General features: G+C 44.9%; 1 protein-coding gene across 1 annotated transcript in view; it reads right to left on the reverse strand.

Annotated features, from left to right (window-relative positions):
- LOC139278221 (N(4)-(Beta-N-acetylglucosaminyl)-L-asparaginase-like) overlaps positions 1-18,147 on the reverse strand; it is a 37,691-nt gene extending 19,544 nt beyond the window's left edge. The window contains exons 1-3 of the mRNA XM_070896899.1: positions 18,015-18,147; positions 11,214-11,367; positions 10,500-10,612 (exon numbers count right to left, since the gene is read on the reverse strand). Of these exons, the coding sequence (XP_070753000.1) occupies positions 10,500-10,612; positions 11,214-11,367; positions 18,015-18,132 (385 nt within the window). The 5' untranslated portion in view covers positions 18,133-18,147. The remainder of the gene's footprint in view (positions 1-10,499; positions 10,613-11,213; positions 11,368-18,014) is intronic.
- Positions 18,148-21,472: the final 3,325 nt, after the last annotated feature.

A 21,472-nucleotide genomic window follows, 5' to 3' on the forward strand; every position in this document is an offset into this window, starting at 1 on the left:
AGCGGAGTGGCAAAAAAGTAGAAAGAAATTGAAAGGTGACGTCACAGCCAAGGGGGCAAGTGATTGGCAAGTAGTTTTGCTTTTTCTTTTCTATATCAGTAAGTAACTTTTCTATATCAGTAAGTAAATTTTAGCAACTAAGAAAGCAATAAAGAAAGGAAAGATAGATTACGAAAGTAAACTTGTGCAAAACATAAAAACAGATGGTAAAAGCTTTTACCGATATATAAAACGGAAAAAAGAGTGACTAAAGTAAATGTTGGTCCCTTAGAAGATGAGAAGGGGGATTTAATAATGGGAAATGTGGAAATGGCCGAGACCTTAAACAATTATTTTGCTTCGGTCTTCACAGTGGAAGATACAAAAACCATGCCAAAAATTGCTGGTCACGGGAATGTGAGATGGGAGGACCTTGAGATAATCACTATCACTAGGGAGGTAGTACTGGATAGGCTAATGGGACTCAAGGTAGACATGTCCCCTGGTCCAGATGAAATGCATCCCAGGGTATTAAAAGAGATGGCGGAAGTTATAGCAGATGCATTTGTTATAATCTACCAAAATTCTCTGGACTCTGGAGGTACCAGCGGATTGGAAAGCAGCTAATGTAACGCCTCGGTTTAAAAAAAGGGGGCAGACAAAAGGCAGGTAACTATAGGCCGGTTAGTTTAACATCTGCAGTGGGGAAAATGCTTGAAGCTATCATTAAAGGAAGAAATAGCAGGACATCTAGATAGGAATAGTGCAATCAAGCAGACGCAATATGGATTCATGAAGGGGAAATCATGTTTAACTAATTTACTGGAATTCTTTGAGGATATAACGAGCATGGTGGATAGAGGTGTAACGATGGATGTGGTGTATTTAGATTTCCAAAAGGCATTCGATAAGGTGCCACACTTACTGCAGAAGATAAAGTTACGCGGAGTCAGAGGAAAAGTATTAGCATGGATAGAGAATTGGCTGGCTAACAGAAAGCAGAGAGTCGGGATAAATGGGTCCTTTTCTGGTTGGAAATCTGTGGTTAGTGGTGTGCCACAGGGATCGGTGCTGGGACCACAACTGTTTACAATATACATAGATGACCTGGAAGAGGGGACAGAGTGTAGTGCAACAAAATTTGCAGATGTCAAAGATTAATGGGAAAGCGGGTTGTGTAAAGGAGACAGAGAGGCTGCAAAGAGATTTAGATAGGTTAAGCGAATGGGCTAAGGTTTGGCAGATGGAATACAATATCGGAAAATGTGAGGTCATCCACCTTGGGAAAAAAAAACACAGTAAAAGGGAATATTATTTGAATGGGGAGAAATTACAACATGCTGCGGTGCAGAGGGACCTGGGGGTCCTTGTGCATGACTCCCAAAAAGTTAGTTTGCAGGTGCAGCAGGTAATCAGGAAGGCGAATGGAATGTTGGCCTTCATTGCGAGAGGGATGGAGTAAAAATGCAGGGAGGTCCTGCTGCAACTGTATAGGGTATTGGTGAGGCCACACCTGGAGTACTGCATGCAGTTTTGGTCACCTTACTTAAGGAAGGATATACTAGCTTTGGAGGGGGTACAGAGACGATTCACTAGGCTGATTCCGGAGATGAGAGGGTTACCTTTTGATGATAGAATGAGTAGACTGGGTCTTTACTCGTTGGAGTTCAGAAGGATGAGGGGTGATCTTATAGAAACATTTAAAACCATGAAAGGGATAGACAAGATAGAGGCAGAGAGGTTGTTTCCACTGGTCGGGGAGACTAGAACTAGGGGGCACAGCCTCAAAATACGGGGGAGCCAATTTAAAACCAAGTTGAGAAGGAATTTCTTCTCCCAGAGGGTTGTGAATCTGTGGAATTCTCTGCCCAAGGTAGCAGTTGAGGCTAGCTCATTGATGGTATTCAAATCACAGATAGATAGATTTTTAACCAATAAGGGAATTAAGGGTTACGGGGAGCGGGCGGGTAAGTGGAGCTGAGTCCACGGCCAGATCAGCCATGTTCTTGTTGAATGGCGGAGCAGGCTCGAGGAACTAGATGGCCTACTCCTGTTTCTAATTCTTATGTTCTTATTGTTGTTGCCAAATTAAGTAATATAAGAGTTAAATCATGGGAGAACAGCTCGGACATGTGATATCCTCTTCCTGTACTCTGTGGGTAGTCAAGGACACTTCCGGTGTCCCCGACGAGTACGTGTGCGGGAAGTGTATCCACCTCCAGCTCCTGACGGACCGCATTGCAGAACTGGAGCTGCGGGTGGATGAATTCTGGAGCATCCACAATGCTGAGAATGACGTGAATAGCACGTTTAGCGAGTTGGTCTTACCGCAGGAAAAGGGTACACAGCCAGATAGAAGGAGGAAGAGCAGTGCAAGGAATGTATTGCAGGGGTCCCATGCGGTCATCCCCCTGCAAAACAGATACACCGCTTTGGGTACTGTTGAGGGGGATGACTTATCAGGGGAGGGCAGCAGCAACCAAGTTCATGGCACCGTGGGTGGCTCTGCTGCACAAGAGGGCAGGAAAAAGAGCAGGAGAGCTCCAGTGATAGGTGATTCAATTGCAAGGGGAATAGATAGGCGTTTCTGCGCCTGCAACCGAGACTCCAGGATGGTATGTTGCCTCCCTGGTGCAAGGGTCAAGGATTTCTCAGAGCGGGTGCAGGACATTCTGAAAAGGGTGGGTGAGCAGCCAGTTGTCGTGGTGCATATAGGTACCAAGTGGTGCATATGGGTACCAACGATATAGGTAAAAAACAGGATAAAGTCCTACGAGACGAATTTAGGGAGCTCGGAGCTAAAGTAAAAAGTAGGACCTCAAAAGTAGTAATCTCAGGATTGCTACCAGTGCCACGTGCTAGTCAGGGTAGGAATCGCAGTATAGCTCAGATGAATACATGGCTTGAGGAGTGGTGCAGAAGGGAGAGATTCAAATTCCTGGGACATTGGAATCAGTTCTAGGGGAGGTGGGACCAGTACAAACCGGACGGTCTGCATCTGGGCAGGAATGGAACCAATGTCCCAGGGGGAGTGTTTGCTAGTGCTGTTGGGGAAGAGTTAAACTAACATGGCAGGGGGCTGGGAACCTATGCAGGGAGACAGAGGGAAATAAAATGGAGGCAGATGCAAAAGATAGAAAGAAAAATAGTAAAAGTGGAGGGCAGAGAAACCCCAAGGCAAAAAACAAAAAGGGCCACATTACAGAAAAATTCTAAAGGGGCAAAGTGTGTTAAAAAGACAAGCCTGAAGGCTCTGTGCCTCAATGCGAGGAGTATTCAGAATAAAGTGGACGAATTAACTGCGCAGATGGCAGTTAACGGATATGATGTAATTGGCATCACGGAGACATGGCTCCAGGGTGACCAAGGCTGGGAACTGAACATCCAGGGGTATTCAACATTTAGGAAGGATAGGCAGAGAGGAAAAGGAGGCGGGGTGGCTTTGCTGGTTAAAGAGGAAATTAATGCAATAGTAAAGAGGGACATTAGCCTGGATTATGTGGAATCGGTATGGGTGGAGCTATGGAATACCAAAGGGCAGAAAACGCTCGTGGGAGTTGTGTACAGACCACCAAACAGTAGTAGTGAGGTTGGGGACAGCATCAAACAAGAAACAAGGGCTGTATGCAATAAAGGTACAGCAGTTATCATGGTCGACTTTAATCTGCATATTGATTGGGCTAACCAAACTGGTAGCAATGCGGTGGGAGGAGGATTTCCTGGAATGTATTAGCGATGGTTTTCTCGACCAATATGTCAAGGAACTAACCAGAGGGTTGGCCATCCTAGACTGGATAATGTGTAATTAGAAGAGACTAATTAGCAATCTTGTTGTGCGTGGCCCCTTGGGGAAGAGTGACCATAATATGGTAGAATTCTTTATTAAGATGGAGAGTGATACAGTTAATTCGGAAACTCGGGTCCTGAACTTAAGGAAAGGTAACTTCGACAGTATGAGGCGTGAATTGACTCGAGGAGACTTGCAAAGGATACTTAAAGGGTTGACGGTGGATAAGCAATGGTAAACATTTAAAGATCACATGGATGAACTTCAGCACTTGAACATCCCTGTCTGGAGTAAAAATAAAATGGGGAAGGTGGCTCAACCATGGCTAACAAGGGAAATTAAGGATCGTGTTAAAGCCAAGGAAGAGGCATATAAATTGGCTAGAAAAAGCAACAAACCTGAGGACGGGAGACATTTAGAATTCAACAGAGGAGGGCTAAGGGTTTATTAAGAGGGGGAAAATAGGAAGCTTGCAAGGAACATAAAAACTGACTGCAAAAGCTTCTATAAATATATGTGAAGAGAAAAAGATTAGTGAAGACAAACGGAGTTCCCTTGCAGTCGGATTCAAGTGAATTTATAATGGGGAACAAAGAAATGGCAGACCAAATGAACCAATACTTTGGTTCTGTCTTCACAAAGGAAGACACAAATAACCTTCCGAATGTACTAGAGGACAGTGGGTCTAGAGAGAAGGAGGAACTGAAGGATATCCTGATTTCGACGGGAAATTGTGTTTGGGAAATTGATGGGATTGAAGGCTGATAAATCCCCAGAGCCTCAGTCTGCATCCCAGAGTACTTCAGGAAATAGCCCTAGAAATAGTGGATGCATTGGTGATCATTTTCCAACAGTCTATCGACTCTGGATCAGTTCTTATGGATTGGAAGGTAGGTAATGTAACACCACTTTTTAAAAAGAGAGAGAAAACAGGTAATTATAGACCAGTTAGCCTGACATCAGTAATGGGGAAAATGTTCGAATCAATCATCATGAATTAGCAGCGCATTTGGAAAGCAGTGACAGGATCGGACCAAGTCAGCATGGATTTATGAAAGGGAAATCATGCTCGACGAATCTTCTGGAATTTTTTGAGGATGTAACTAGCAGAGTGGACAAGGGAGAACCAGCGGATGTGGTGTAATTGGACTTTAAAAAGGCTTTTGACAAGGTCCCGCACAAGAGATTGGTGTGCAAAATCAAAGCCCATGGTATTGGGGTAATGTACTGACGTGGATAGAGAACTGGTTGGCAGACAGGAAGCAGAGAGTCGGAATAAACGGGTCCTTTTCAGAATGGCAGGCAGTGACTAGTGGAGTACCGCAGGGCTTAGTGCTGGGACCCCAGCTCTTTACAATATATATTAACGATTTAGATGAAGGAATTGAGTGTAATATCTCCAAGTTTGCGGATGACACCAAACTGGGTGGCGATGTGAGCTGTGAGGAGGACGCTAAGAGGCTGCAGGGTGACTTGGACAGATTAGGTGAGTGGGCAAATGCATGACAGATGCAGTATAATGTGGATAAATGTGAGGTTATCCATGTTGGGGGCAAAAACACGAAGGCAGAATATTATCTGAATGGTGGCAGATTAGGAAAAGGGGAGGTGCAACGAGACCTGGGTGTCCTGGTTCATCAGCACTGAAAGTGGGCACGCAGGTACAGCAGGCGGTGAAGGCGGCAAATGGTATGTTGGCCTTCATAGCTAGGGGATTTGAGTATAGGAGCAGGGAGGTCTTGCTGCAATTGTACAGGGCCTTAGTGAGGCCTCACCTGGAATATTGTGTTCAGTTTTGGTCTCCTAATCTGAGGAAGGATGTTCTTGCTATTGAGGGAGTGCAGTGAAGGTTCACCTGACTGATTCCAGGGATGGCTGGACTGTCATATGAGGAGAGACTGGATCAACTGGGCCTCTATTCACTGGAGTTTAGAAGGATGCGAGGGGGTCTCATAGGAACATGTAAGATTCTGACAGGACTGGACAGGTTAGATGCGGGAAGAATGTTCCCGATGTTGGGGAAGTCCAGAACCAGGGGACACAGTCTTAGAATAAGGGGTAGGCCACTTGGGACTGAGATGAGGAGAAACTTCTTTACACAGAGAGTTGTTAACCTATGGAATTCCCTGCCGCAGAGAGTTGTTGATGCCAGTTCATTGGATATATTCAAGAGGGAGTTAGATATGGCTCTTACAGCTAAGGGGATCAAGGAGTATGGAGAGAAAGCAGAGAAGGGGTACTGAGGGAATGGTCATCCATGATTTTATTGAATGGCATTGCAGGCTCGAGGGGCCGAATGGCCTACTCCTGCACCTATTTTCTTTGTTTTCTATGTAATGAACTTTTCAATTCACTGCCTTTTAGCTACTTAAATATTCTTTAGAAGCACAATATTTTTCATAAGGGAAAGATACTCTGGACGGACCACTTTTTGTTTGCATGTACTTCCTTCGCCCCTTTTATACAAGTCAAAATATTTTCATTTACCATTTTTAAAATTATCAACTTTCTTACCAACATCAAGACCCAGGAGTAGAGCTTTGGCTAGCTGTCATGTAACCAGCGAACATCCCCGAGCATTAGCATAGGATACATCTAGGGCCATGAATTCATATGGGCCCACAAGAACCAATTCAGACCTACTCAACCTCAGGGGCTGCAAATTCCCTAGATTGCATCAGGGTTTCCTGGATTTGAACAGTTCTAGATTGGCCATTTCCCTATGGAGACAGTTGGGAACATAGAACATAGAACATAGAAAATAGGTGCAGGAGCAGGCCATTCGGCCCTTCGAGCCTGCACCGCCATTCAATGATTTCATGGCTGAACATGCAACCTCAGTGCCCCATTCCTGCTTTCTCGACATACCCCTAGATCCACCTAGTAGTAAGGACTACATCTAAATCCTTTTTGAATTGCTCATCAATGCAGCTCATCAGGAAAGGAGACCTCACCAAAGAAAATTCAAAATAAATTTGCCGTAAAAACTAAATTTTAAGTGAAAGAAAGAATTAAGTCCATTCGACTCTGAATTGTATTTTTCTTGCATCAATGGAGACAGCAGGCAAAAGTTTCTACAGAATCATGAAAACTTGTGTCAGGTACCCATTACCCACATCAGTTAATTATTAAAGATCTGTTTCTAACCTAATTACTAAGATCTTGCGTAACATTTTGGAAAACATAAGAACATAAGAATTAGGAACAGGAGTAGGCCATCTAGCCCCTCAAGCCTGCTCCGCCATTCAACAAGATCATGGCTGATCTGGCCGTGGACTCAGCTCCACTTACCCGCCCGCTCCGTGTAACCCTTAATTCCCTTATTGGTTAAAAATCTATCTGTAATTTGAATACATTCAATCAGCTACCCTCAACTGCTTCCTTGGGCAGAGGATTCCACAGATTCACAACCCTCTGGGAGAAGAAATTCCTTCTCAACTCGGTTTTAAATTGGCTCCCCCGTATTTTGAGGCTGTGCCCCCTAGTTCTAGTCTCCCCGACCAGTGGAAACAACCTCTCTGCCTCTATCTTGTCGATCCCTTTCATGATTTTAAATGTTTCTATAAGATCACCCCTCATCCTTCTGAACTCCGAGTAAAGACCCAGTCTACTCAATCTATCATCATAAGGTAACCCCCTCATCTTCAGAATCAGCCTAGTGAATCATCTCTGTGCCCCCTCCAAAGCTAGTATATCCTTTCTTAAGAAAGGTGACCAAAACTGCACGCAGTACTCCAGGTGCGGCCTCACATATACCCTATACAGTTGCAGCAGGACCTCCCTCCTTTTGTACTCCATCCCTCTCGCAATGAAGGCCAACATTCCATTTGCCTTCCTGATTACCTGCTGCACCTGCAAACTAACTTTTTGGGAGTCATGCACAAGGACCCCCCGGTCCCTCTGCACCGCAGCATGTTGTAATTTCTCCCCAATCAAATAATATTCCTTTTTACTGTTTTTTTTCGCAAGGTGGATGACCTCACATTTTCCGACATTGCATTCCATCTGCCAAACCTTAGCCCATTCACTTAACCTATCTAAATCTCTTTGCAGCCTCTCTGTCCTTTACACAACCCGCTTTCCCACTAATCTTTGTGTCATCTGCAAATTTTGTTGCACTACACTCTGTCCCCTCTTCCAGGTCATCTATGTATATTGTAAACAATTGTGGTCCCAGCACCGATCCCTGTGGCACACCACTAACCACAGATTTCCAACCCGAAAAAAGGACCCATTTATCCCGACTCTCTGCTTTCTGTTAGCCAGCCAATTCTCGATCCATGCTAATACATTGCCTCTGACTCTGCATACCTTTATCTTCTGCAGTAACCTTTTGTGCGGCACCTTATCGAATGTCTTTTGGAAATCTAAATACACCACATCCATCGGTACACCTCTATCCAACATGCTCGTTATATCCTCAACGAATTCCAGTAAATTAGTTAAACATGATTTCCCCTTCATGAATCCATGTTGCGTCTGTTTGATTGCACTATTCCTATCTAGATGTCCCGCTATTTCTTCCTTAATGATAGTTTCAAGCATTTTCCCACTACAGATGTTAAACTAACCGGCCTATAGTTACCTGCCTTTTGTCTGCCCCCTTTTTTAAACCGAGGCGTTACAATCCGCTGATACCTCCCCAGAGTCCAGAGAATTTTGGTAGATTATAACAAATGCATCTGCTATAACTTCCGCCATCTCTTTTAATACCCTAGGATGCATTTCATCAGGACCAGGGGACATGTCTACCTCGAGTCCCATTAGCCTGTCCAGCACTACACCCCTAGTGATAGTGATTATCTCAAGGTCCTCCCTTCCCACATTCCCGTGACCAGCAATTTTTGGCATGGTTTTTGTGTCTTCCACTGTGAAGACCTAAGCAAAATAATTGTTTAAGGTCTCAGCCATTTCCACATTTCCCATTATTAAATCCCCCTTCTCATCTTCTAAGGGACCAACATTTACTGTAGTCACTCTTTTCCGTTTTATATCGGTAAAAGCTTTTACTATCTGTTGGTTGGTTTACACTTCTTCCTAATAAATAAATATGCAAGTGTTATTTATACTCTAGCATAATATGATTGATCATCATTTGTTTATGATTCACTATTTTATGATAATGACACTCTTTTCCAAGCGATTATACATAACATAAGGTCAGTTTGCCTTCCAACAATATCCTTACCATGTCTGCATGTGCCTTTTAAGGCCCCAAGTTTCCACATGATTTGCTCCTGATTTTTAGGAGCAACTGGTGGAGAACGGAGTATCTTAGAAATCGGAATTCTCCACATTTAAGTTTTCTGCAGTTCTAGTCAGGTAGAACAGTTTCACTTTTGAATAGAATTTTTTTTTTCCCAAAAGAGAGCGTGTCCGGCCACTGACGCATGATTTGAAAGTTTCCACAGTGAAAACGTACTCCAAACTAACTTAGAATGGAGCAAGTGAAGGTTTTTGTAGGCTTGAAAAAACCTTGTCTACACATTAAAAAATCAGGCGCAGGTTACAAATTAGGCGTCCGGAACGAGGTTGGGGGGGGGGGGGGGAAGGGAAGTCATTACATTGTACAATAAATCCTTAGTTATACTTATACAAATATTATACAAATAATTCCAACCTGAATAAAAATTTATAAGCAAAGAAAAGATTAAATAAACCATGTTCCTACCTGTGTGAAAGTGCTTCAGGCAGGGAGAAGGCTGCAGGAAGCCTCACAAGTTGAGGCAGCCGTTCCCGACGGCAGGGGGGGGGGAGGAGCGGGGAGGAGGCAGTGAGGAGGCAGCCGTTCCCGACGGCAGTGAGGGGGGGGGGGGGGGGGGCGGGGAGAGGCAGTGAGGGCCCAACCGACGGCAGCAGGGGGGAGGCAGGGAAAAGGCTGCAGGAAGCCTCAGAACTTGAGGCAGCCGTTCCCGACGGCGGGGGGGGGGGGGGCAGTGAGAAGGCTGCAGGAAGCCTCAGAAGTTGAGGCAGCCGTTCCCGATGGGCCCGACAGACGGCAGGGGGAGAAAGCTGCAAGAAGCCTCAGTGCTGATCATGGAAGGGCAATGTGGTTTTATTAAAAAATGTTAAAAATTGAACAGCTACAAAGAACTACAAAAATGGCCGAGTGCCAATGTTTCCTTCACACTGCGCGTGCGCGAACGCTCCAACGCGCACACGCAGGGTTGCCGACACGAAAAAAACTCATTTAAATGGTACCCGCCCCCTCCTGCTTACAAAATCGGCGCGAGTGGTAGGCTCCGCCCCTTGGGCGCCACGCCAAGCAGACATTGAGCTGCAAAGCGCTCGAGAATAGCGCGTTTTTTTTCAGGCGCCATTTTCGGCACGAAAAACGAGCGCCCAGCTCGGCGGGGCGCCTGTTTTTCCGCTTGTGGAAACTTGGGGCCTATGAGTGCACTCGCAGGAACTAACTGACTCTGGGAACATAGCTTCAACGATAAAGGTCACTCTAATAAAAAGATAACGTGAATTGCACTGGTCTTTTTATTTTGGACTAGTCAATCCATCCATTCGTTAAGTAACTTTATAATGTGTAATTTTTTTTGTCTTGAATTTACCATTTGTTTACAATCATCTTTTATTTAATTGCTTTTCAAGGTGTTACCCATGGCTTAGTGAGTAGCATGCTCACCTCTGAGTCAGAAGGCTGTGGGTATGGAGTTTGTGAAAGGTGCTATAATAATAATGCAAGTTCCTTCTTTCTCAAAGAACAATGAGGACTAGGGATTACCTGACTCCCCCACCAACAGTGAATGACTGCTGTGTTCCATCACTGCTCGGGCAACACTGATCGCACTTTTAATTCTTCGAAGCTGTCCAACCCCTCCGACCTCGATCGTGTTGCTGAAGAGTTTTAAAAATAATTATATAAAAAATAAATCTGCTGATTAAAAGATGTGAGTTTTGATTCCCCCTACACTTTCAGTCTGGCTTTGCTGTTCATGTCTTCTGTGTTCTCATTAAAAATATTAAATGATCATCAAAACACAAGGTGAAATCTAGTGTATAAATCACATGTAACATTCATACAGGTTACAACCAACATCTTGAACTGGTTGCAATTAAATTAAAATGCATTGCAAAACCAGAGTGCAACCACGTACAAGAAGATGGAGAACATTACAAGCAATTCTGTGATTTGGAAAGAGGAAACATAAGCCATTCCAAAACAATTGTGGGGATGCGGGGAAGAGGAGAAAACACACCCTCCTCATATCCTCCAGTGATGCACCGACATTGGAAACCAACACAAAACGTGGTGGACTGAACCAAAGGTTTTAAAAGCTGGTTTTACTTTTCCATAAATATTTCTCGAAGGTTGGTGTGCAATTACAAAAGGACAGTCATGACATCTAGTGTAATTCATTGCATATTTGGTCCTAAAAGTAATTTCGTAAGTAGATATATTTCCCAGTATGTGGCAGTGGTCAAGTACATTACTCACCCATTCATAATCATAGCATCCAGTGTTGTCTCTCCATGTTCATCTGGGCTTCCTCCATATCCCACAGTACCTCGACACTGGTCAATTTCACACTGGCTGCAACCCTTTTCCACTGCATCCAATGCTGAACCTCCAGACTGAAGAGTGCTCCATGCTAAATGCAACACACATACAATTTTTTTTGCTTCTCTCATAAGCAGTGATGACATAATCCAAAAAGAATTTGTAGAAAGACTTGCATTATATAGCACCTTTCACAACCACTGGACGTCTCAAAGCACTTTACAGCCAATGAAGCACTTTTGAAGTATAGTCACTGTTGTAATGTAGGAAACGTGGCAGCCAATTTGCACACAGCAAGCCCCAACAGACAGCAATGTGATATTGATCAGATAATCTGTTTTGGTGATGTTGATTGAGGGATAAATATTGGGCAGGACACCAGGGATAACTCCCCTGCTCTTCTTCAAAATAGTGCCACGGGATCTTTTACGTCCACCTGAGAGCAGACGGGGCCTCGGTTTAATTGTCTCATCCGAAAGGCAGCACCTCCGACAGCACAGCACTGGAGCGTCAGCCGAGAGTTTTGTGCTCAAGTCCCTGGAGTGGGATTTGAACCAACAATCTTCTGAAGCGAGGGTGCTATCAACTGAGCCACATCTGACACGGGGAAGACAAGTTTGAAGTAGTTATGAGAATGTGTGTGAAGCACATTTTTTAAATCATACTTTATCCCAGCAGCAAAAGTATTAAAAAAAAGTTAGAACCAGCTTCAATAGGGAAGACAAGTTTCTACAGTTTTTTTGACAATATGTTCAGTATCTTTTCAAACATAAACCACCACTTCACAGGGGTCAAATTCGACTTGGGAGCGGATGCAAAACGGGCGGTATTGCATCTGCTGCCTGTTAAACTGAATACCAGATGGGACGAAGAAATTCAAGGCGATGGTCTCGAGGAGTGCGCAGGGCTGGCAGCGAACAGCATTTTTAACGTGGGGTTGGGAGGAACACTCCTGCACCTCCCAGCAAGTATTTCATAAACAAATTTACCTTTTTGATGATGACCTTCAGCAGTTCCTATTCGGAACCACTGGTTAGGCCGCATGTTCACCTGGTTTATCTGAACTCAACCAGCCTGACGCCAGCTGCGTTCTGTGAAACCCAAATTTGAAGGGGAGGGGAGAAGGGGGTCAAGCCTCTTATTTGCAAATGCAAAGGGCCAAATTCCTCTTTTAGAAGCGGGTCCTGGTCAACAATTTTATTACCTACATCAATATGGTGGGCGGCATACTTCGCCTCATAATGAACGTGCACATCCTACCCTCCATATATCAGTGGTGTATGCACCCGATAAATAGACGTGACATCAACAAATTACTTAGCCTAGGTTCCTACATGGCAGGAGAATGCATTTACATTGCATTCTCCTGCCAAGTCAGACGGTAGATGCAAATTGGACTCCACCCAGTTACAGGTTGACCCAGCACCTACATGGCTAAAACTAAATCAGTCTTGCCCCAGAGAGAGAACATAAGAACATAAGAAATAGGTACAGGAGTAGGCCATATGGCTCCTCGAGCCTGCTCTGCCATTTAATAAGATCATGGCTGATCCGATCATGGACTCAGCTCCGCTTCCCTGCCCGCTCTCCATAACCCCTTATTCCCTTATCGTTTAAGAAACTGTCTACTTCTGTCTTAAATTTATTCAATGAGGCAGCGAATACCACAGATCCACAACCCCCAGAAGAAATTTCTCCTCATCTCAGTTTTAAATGGGCGGCCCCTTATTCTAAGATCGTGCCCTCTAGTTCTAGTCTCCACTATCAATGGAAACATCCTCTCTGCATCCACCCTGTCAAGCCCCCTCATAATCTTATACGTTTCGATAAGATCACCTCTCATTCTTCCAAATTCCAATGAGTAGAGGCCCAACCTACTCAACCTTTCCTCATAAGTCAACCCCCTCATCTTCGGAATCAACCTAGTGAACCTTCTCTGAACTGCCTCCAAAGCAAGTATATCCTTTCTTAAAATATGGAAACCAAAACTGCACACAGTATTCCAGGTGTGGCCTCACCAATACCCTGTATAGCTGTAGCAAAACTTCCCTGCTTTTTTACTCCATCCCCTTTACAATAAAAGGTCAAGATTCCATTGCCCTTCCTGATCACTTGCTGTACCTGCACACTAACCTTTTGTGTTTCATGCACCAGGACCCCCACGTCTCACTGTACTGCAGCACTTTGCAATTTTTCTCCATTTAAATAATAACTTGCTCTTTAATTGTTTTCTGCCAAAGTGCATAACCTCACACTTCCAACATTATACTCCATCTGCCAAATTTTTGCCCACTCACCTAACCTGTCCTTTTGAAGGTTTTTGTGTCCTCCTCACACATTGCTTTTTCTCCCATCTTTGTATCATCAGAAAACTTGGCTGCGTTACACTCGGTCCCTTCATCCAAGTCGTTAATATAGATTGTAAATAGTTGGGGTCTCAACACTGATCCCTGCAGCACCCCACTAGTTACTGATTGCCAACCCAAGAATGAACCATATATCCTGACTCTCTCTGTTTTCTGTTAGTTAGCCAATCCTCTATCCATGCTAATATATTACCCCCAACCCCGTGAACTTTTATCTTGTGTGGTAACCTTTTATGTGGCATCTTGTCACGGAGCTGTGTATATACATGGACACAGAAAGAGCCATCGCTCTCTCCCAACTGTTAAATGTTTAGAAAGCAGAGGAAGTGAATCCCATCATCTAAACATTTCAAATCGAATTTCGGCAGAATTACTAATTGTCCAGAGGACCCAATAGACTCTAAACCAGGTTTGCAGCAAAATTGGATTCAAATTCCATGCAGTGCGAAACCAAACCAGTCCGAGACTATGCTTCCAAAATGACTTGAGTCAGGTTCTGACTCCAGATTTATAGTTAACACCAACACCAAGTATAAATGTAACCTCGAAACTTGAGAACAAAATCCAGGCTGACATTTCAATGCAGTACGGAGGGAGTGCTGCACTGTCGTGAGGGAGTGCTGCACTGTTGGAGATGCCCTCTTTCGGATGGCACATTAAACAGAGATCCCATCTGCCCTCTCCGGTGGACGTAAAAGTTCCCATGACACTATTTCGAAGAAGAGCAGGGGAGTTTTCCCTGGTGTCCTAGCCTTCAATCAATATCGCTGTAAAGAGATCATCAGGTGTATTCCCTAGAATTTAGATGGTAATGGGTGATCTGATTTAAGTTTTCAGGATAGTAAGAGGAACAGATAGAGTATAGAAACATAGAAACATAGAAAATAGGTGCAGGAGTAGGCCATTCGGCCCTTCTAGCCTGCACCGCCATTCAATGAGTTCATGGCTGAACATTCAACTTCAGTACCCCCTTCCTGCTTTCTCGCCATACCCCTTGATCCCCCTAGTAGTAAGGACCTCATCTAACTCCTTTTTGAATATATTTAGTGAATTGGCCTCAACAACTTTCTGTGGTAGAGAATTCCACAGGTTCACCACTGTCTGGGTGAAGAAGTTCCTCCGCATCTCGGTCCTAAATGGCTTACCCCTTATCCTTAGACTGTGACCTCTGGTTCTGGACTTCCCCAACATTGGGAACATTCTTCCTGCATCTAACCTGTCTAACCCCGTCAGAATTTTAAACGTTTCTATGAGGTCCCCTCTCATTCTTCTGAACTCCAGTGAATACAAGCCCAGTTGATCCAGTCTTTCTTGATAGGTCAGTCCCACCATCCCTGGAATCAGTCTGGTGAACCTTCGCTGCACTCCCTCAATAGCAAGAATGTCCTTCCTCAGGTTAGGAGACCAAAACTGTACACAATACTCCAGGTGTGGCCTCACCAACTGTAGCAACATCTCCCTGCCCCTGTACTCAAATCCCCTTGCTATGAAGGCCAACATGCCATTTGCTTTCTTAACCGCCTGCTGCACCTGCATGCCAACCTTCAATGACTGATGTACCATGACACCCAGGTCTCTTTGCACCTCCCCTTTTCCTAATCTGTCACCATTCAGATAATAGTCTGTCTCTCTGTTTTTACCACCAAAGTGGATAACCTCACATTTATCCACATTATACTTCATCTGCCATGCATTTGCCCACTCATCTAACCTATCCAAGTCGCTCTGCAGCCTCACAGCATCCTCCTCGCAGCTCACACTGCCACCCAACTTAGTGTCATCCGCAAATTTGGAGATACTACATTTAATCCCCTCATCTAAATCATTAATGTACAGTCTAAACAGCTGGGGCCCCAGCACAGAACCTTGCGGTACCCCACTAGTCACTGCCTGCCATTCTGAAAAGTACCCATTTACTCCTACTCTTTGCTTCCTGTCTGACAACCAGTTCTCAATCCATGTCAATACACTACCCCCAATCCCATGTGCTCTAACTTTGCACATCAATCTCTTGTGTGGGACCTTGTCGAACGCCTTCTGAAAGTCCAAATATACCACATCAACTGGTTCTCCCTTGTCCACTCTACTGGAAACATCCTCAAAAAATTCCAGAAGATTTGTCAAGCATGATTTCCCTTTCACAAATCCATGCTGACTTGGACCTATCATGTCACCTCTTTCCAAATGCACTGCTATGACATCCTTAATAATTGATTCCATCATTTTACCCACTACCGATGTCAGGCTGACCGGTCTATAATTCCCTGTTTTCTCTCTCCCTCCTTTTTTAAAAAGTGGGGTTACATTGGCTACCCTCCACTCCATAGGAACTGATCCAGAGTCAATGGAATGTTGGAAAATGACTGTCAACGCATCCACTATTTCCAAGGCCACCTCCTTAAGTACTCTGGGATGCAGTCCATCAGGCCCTGGGGATTTATCGGCCTTCAATCCCATCAATTTCCCCAACACAATTTCCCGGCTAATAAGGATTTCCCTCAGTTCCTCCTCCTTACTAGACCCCCCGACCCCTTTTATAACCGGAAGGTTGTTCGTGTCCTCCTTCGTGAATACCGAACCAAAGTACTTGTTCAATTGGTCCGCCATTTCTTTGTTCCCCGTTATGACTTCCCCTGATTCTGACTGCAGGGGACCTACGTTTGTCTTTACTAACCTTTTTCTCTTTACATATCTATAGAAACTTTTGCAATCCGTCTTAATGTTCCCTGCAAGCTTCTTCTCGTACTCCATTTTCCCTGCCCTAATCAAACCCTTTGTCCTCCTCTGCTGAGTTCTAAATTTCTCCCAGTCCCCAGGTCCGCTGCTATTTCTGGCCAATTTGTATGCCAATTCCTTGGCTTTAATACTATCCCTGATTTCCCTTGATAGCCACGGTTGAGCCACCTTCCCTTTTTTATTTTTATGCCAGACAAGAATGTACAATTGTTGTAGTTCATCCATGCGGTCTCTAAATGTCTGCCATTGCCCATTCACAGTCAACCCCTTAAGTATCATTTGCCAATCCATCCCAGCCAATTCACGCCTCATACCTTCAAAGTTAGCCTTCTTTAAGTTCTGGACCATGGTCTCTGAATTAACTGTTTCATTCTCCATCCCAATGCAAAATTCCACCATATTATGGTCACTCTTCCCCAAGGGGCCTCGCACAACGAGATTGTTAATTAATCCTCTCTCATTACATAACACCCAGTCTAAGATGGCCTCCCCCCTAGTTGGTTCCTCGACATATTGGTCTAAAAAACCATCCCTTATGCACTCCAGAAAATCCTCCTCCACCGTATTGCTTCCAGTTTGGTTAGCCCAATCTATGTGCATATTAAAGTCACCCATTATAACTGCTGCACCTTTATTGCACGCACCCCTAATTTCATGTTTGATGCCCTCCCCAACATCACTACTACTGTTTGGAAGTCTGTACACAACTCCCACTAACGTTTTTTGCCCTTTGGTGTTCTGCAGCTCTACCCATATAGATTCCACATCATCCAAGCTAATGTCCTTCCTAACTATTGCCTTAATCTCCTCCTTAACCAGCAATGCTACCCCATCTCCTTTTCCTTTTATTCTATCCTTCGTAGATAGGTAGATTAGTAGATAGGGACATAGCCTAAAAATTAGAGCCAGATCTTCCAGGGGTGAAATTAGGAAACACTTCTATACACTAAGGGTGGAACTTTCTTCTGCAAACAGCTATTGATCAATTGTTAAATTTTAAATCAGAGATTGATAGATTTTTGTTAACCAGGGGTATTGAGGGATATAAAAACATAGCAAACAGGTGCAGGCCATTCAGCCCTTCGAGCCTGCACCACCATTCAATATGATCATGGCTGATCATATGGGGCAAAGGCAGGTACATGGAGCAAGTCGCAGATCAGCCATGATCTCACTGAATGGCGGAGCAGGCTCGAGGGGCTGCATGACCTACTCCTGTTCCTGTATCTGAAATATCCTTTTGTATGTTTGGAAAAATAAAAGCGACACCGACATTTGTTTAAAAAAAAACTAGTGCAGGAGTTTGCAATAACTATCATCGTAAAATGCATTCCATGCATAAAGGTACACAAATGGAACGGCTTAGTTTCTTCCAGCAATGACATAGATTGGAGGGAATAGCTGCATTTATGCTCACCCCTCAGCTCGGTGGTTGAATGTGCTCACTCTTACTCATGAGAAGCAAATGCATGAAAAGCTCCTTTTTAGCAACTCCCTAAATAAGTTCAGGGGCTCAAAGCAGCAGTCAGTTGCAGCAGTTTACGGTGACGGCTCGCTGTACAAACGGACATGCCAATGTGAAAAACGTACACAAAAAGTGGGGCCAAAGCTTGGGCAGTGCCTGCTTTGCGCTTACCTCGCCGCACCGCGTCATGGTAAGGCCAGGTGTTGATGACCAGCGGCAGCTGTGCGGCCGCCAGCGAGCAGCAGCTGCCGAGCGCGAGCACCAGTGGAACGTAGCCCGGGAATCCCATAGCGCCGCGAGCCCGACCGCCAGCTCCCTGACAGCGCCCCGCGCCCGCTGCTAACTTATACCACCCCAGCTCGCCGCTTCCCACCGCACCCACCCGGCTGCAAAAGGACGGCGAGGAAATGGCAACACTTCAAATCGACAAATCAAACCCTGCTGCTGAGTTCCACGTGCCCCCAAGCTGTCATTGCATCCAGGCACCGCCCCTTGCAATGTCACAATTTAACGGTAAAGGCAGATGTGTGTTTGCAGTTAGCTGGTACTTTTATTGCAAATTTAATATTCTCTCCCCTAGCAATTTGACTTTGAATGCAAATTTTATGTTCCTCTTTAAGTAATTTACTAGTTTTTTTTAATAAATCGACCTCAGTAGAGATATTGGCAGCTTTTGAATCTCCTCCCAGTGCATTGGCTGATGATCTCAATCAACACCTATCTATTCTTTGTTACATTGCTGTTTCAGGTCGGCTGTATAAATGCAAGTGTTTCTTTTCCAATATAGAAACATAGAAATTTACGGCATAGAAGGAGGCCATTCGGCCAATCGTGTCCGTGCCGACCGAAAAGAAAGCTACCCAGCCTAATCCCACTTTCCTTTTAGTGCACATTTAAGTACTTTTTAAATGTGATGAGGGTTTCTGGCTCTGCCACATTTTCAGGCAGTGAGTTCCAGACCCCCACCACCCTCTGGGTGAAAAAGTTCATCCTCAACTCCCTCCAAACTTACCAATTACTTTAAATCTATTGACCTCTCTGCTAAGGGAAATAGGTCCTTCCTATAAGAAAACAAAGAAAAACTTGGATTTATATAACGCCTTTCACGACCACAGGACATATCAAAGCACTTTACAGCCAATGAAGTATTTTTGGAGTGTAGTCACTGTTGTAATGTAGGAAGCACGGCAGCCAATTTGCGCACAAGCAAGCTCCCACAAACAGCAATGTGATAATGACCAGATAATCTGTTTTTTTAATTATGTTGATTGAGGGACAAATATTGTCCAGGACACCAGGGATAACTCCCCTGTTCTTCTTCAAAATAGTGGCATGGGATCTTTTACATCCACTTAAGAGAGCAGATGGGGCCTCAGTTTAACATCTCATCCAAAAGACGGCACCTCCGATAGTGCAACACTCCCACAGCACTACACTGGAGTGTCAGCCTAGATTTATGCGCTCAAGCTCCTGGAGTGGGTCTCAAACACACAACCTTCTGACGCAGAGGCGAGAGTGCTACCCACTGAGCCACAGCTGACACTATCCACTCTCTAGGCCCCTCATAATTTTATCTTCTCAGGCAGTCCCCCGGAGACAAAGATGACTTGCTTCCATGCTAAAATGAGTTCTAAGGTGAATGATGAGTCTGATGTGGAATCTACAGATTCTGTCACAGGTGGGGCAGGGTGGTTGGAGGGACAGGTGGGTGGGGTACTTGGTTTGTCGTATGCTCCTTCCGCTGTTTGAACTTGGCTTCCAAGTGCACCCGACGAAGAGACTCAAAGGTGTTTGGCGACTTCTCGGATGCTTCTCCACTTTGAGCGGTCTTGGGCCAGGGATTCCCAAGAGTCGGTGGGGATGTTACATTTTTTCAAGGAGGCTTTGAGTGTGACTTTGAAGCATTTTCTCTGCCCTCCTGGGGCTCGCCTGCCATGTAGGAGTTCTGAGTAGAGCGCTTGCTTTGGGAGTCTTGTGTCGGGCATGCGGACAATTTGGCCCACCCAATGGAGCTGGTCAAGCGTGATCAATGCCTCAATGCTGGAGATGTTGGCCTGAGGGAGAACTCTGACATTGGTATGCCTATCCAATAAATAGATTTGCAGAATTTTGCAGAGACAGCGTTGGTGCTTTGAGGTGCCTACTGCACATAGTCCATGTCTCTGAAGCATAAAGGAGGATGGGTATCACTACTACTCTGTAGGCCATGAGCTTGGTGCCGGGTTTGAGATCTTGGTCTTCAAACATTCTTTTCTGAAGGCGACCGAAGGCTGCACTGGCACACTGAAGGCGGTGTTGGATTTCATCTTCGATGTCTGTCCTCGCTGACAAAAGACTCCCAAAGTATGGAAAGTGGTCCACACTGTCCAAGGCCTCGTCATGAATCTTGATAATTGGGGGACAGTACTGTGTGGCGGGGACAGGTTGGTAGAAAACCTTTGTCTTACAGATGTTTAATGTAAGATCCAGTCTTTTCTACGCTTCAGTGAAGGTGTCAACGGTTTGGAATTCGGCCTCCGAGTGTGCACAAATGCAAGCGTCGTCTTCGTACTGTAATTCTATGACAGATGTTGGAACAATTTTCCATTCTTCCTGTAGCTTAGACCCCGGTGTGTAAGGGGTCAAGCAATATAATTTCATACAATTTTATATGCATCGATCAAGTCTCCCATCGGTCTCCTTTGTTCCAAAGAAAACAATCCCATCCTACCCAACTAGGGTTGCCAATTCTGGTTTCAGGTATTCCTGGAGGATTGATCACAAAACTTCTGATCACGCAACCTTTGCAAATGTTAGTGAATTTCTCTTATAAAGGATAGGTTTGCTGTAGTTGAGTAGCTTTACTCGCTGTTTTGCACCAGCAGCTGCCGCAAGTGGGTAAAGAAAGCATGCTGGAGCAAACCGCAGGTGCAAAACCGAAGTGTGAGCTCTACTTTTCTCCTGGGTTACTAGCAGTAGTTTTGTTGGAGATTGATCTTCTGTTTCTGAAGACTTCCAGGCAATCCGGGAGGGTTAGCAACCTCACCCTAACCCTGATCCCTGCCCACTGACCTAGGATAGAAAGAGGGAATATCTTCCAGGGTTCCTGTTCCTGATCACGACCCGCTTGACTGGCATCCCATCCACCACCTTAAACATTCACTCCCTCCACCACCGGCACACCGTGGCGGCAGTGTGTACCATCTACAAGATGCACTGCAGCAACTCGCTCAGACTTCTTCGACAGCACCTCCCAAACCCGCAACCTCTACCACCGAGAAGGACAAGGGCAACAGGTGCATTGGGAATACCCATCACCTGAAACTCCTCCCCTCCAAGTTACACACCATCCTGACTTGGAAATATATCGCTGTTCCTTCATTGTCGCTGGGTCAAAATCCTGGAACTCCCCAACAGCACTATGGGAGTATCTTCACCACACGGGCTGCAGCGGTTCAAGAAGGTGGCTCACCACCACCTTCTCAAGGGAAATTAGAGATGGGCAATAAATGCTGGCCTTGGCCAGGAATGAATAGGAAAAAAAAAAATACTGATCCCAGGGATAGGGAGAGGGAACAGCCTCCTAAACTCAGCTCAACAATGACATTTTTAAAATATCACTGGGCTCAGACTTGATAAAGGAGAGTTTT

This window comes from Pristiophorus japonicus, chromosome 1, assembly GCF_044704955.1.
Source record: "Pristiophorus japonicus isolate sPriJap1 chromosome 1, sPriJap1.hap1, whole genome shotgun sequence".
NCBI classification, from domain to species: Eukaryota; Metazoa; Chordata; class Chondrichthyes; family Pristiophoridae; genus Pristiophorus; species Pristiophorus japonicus.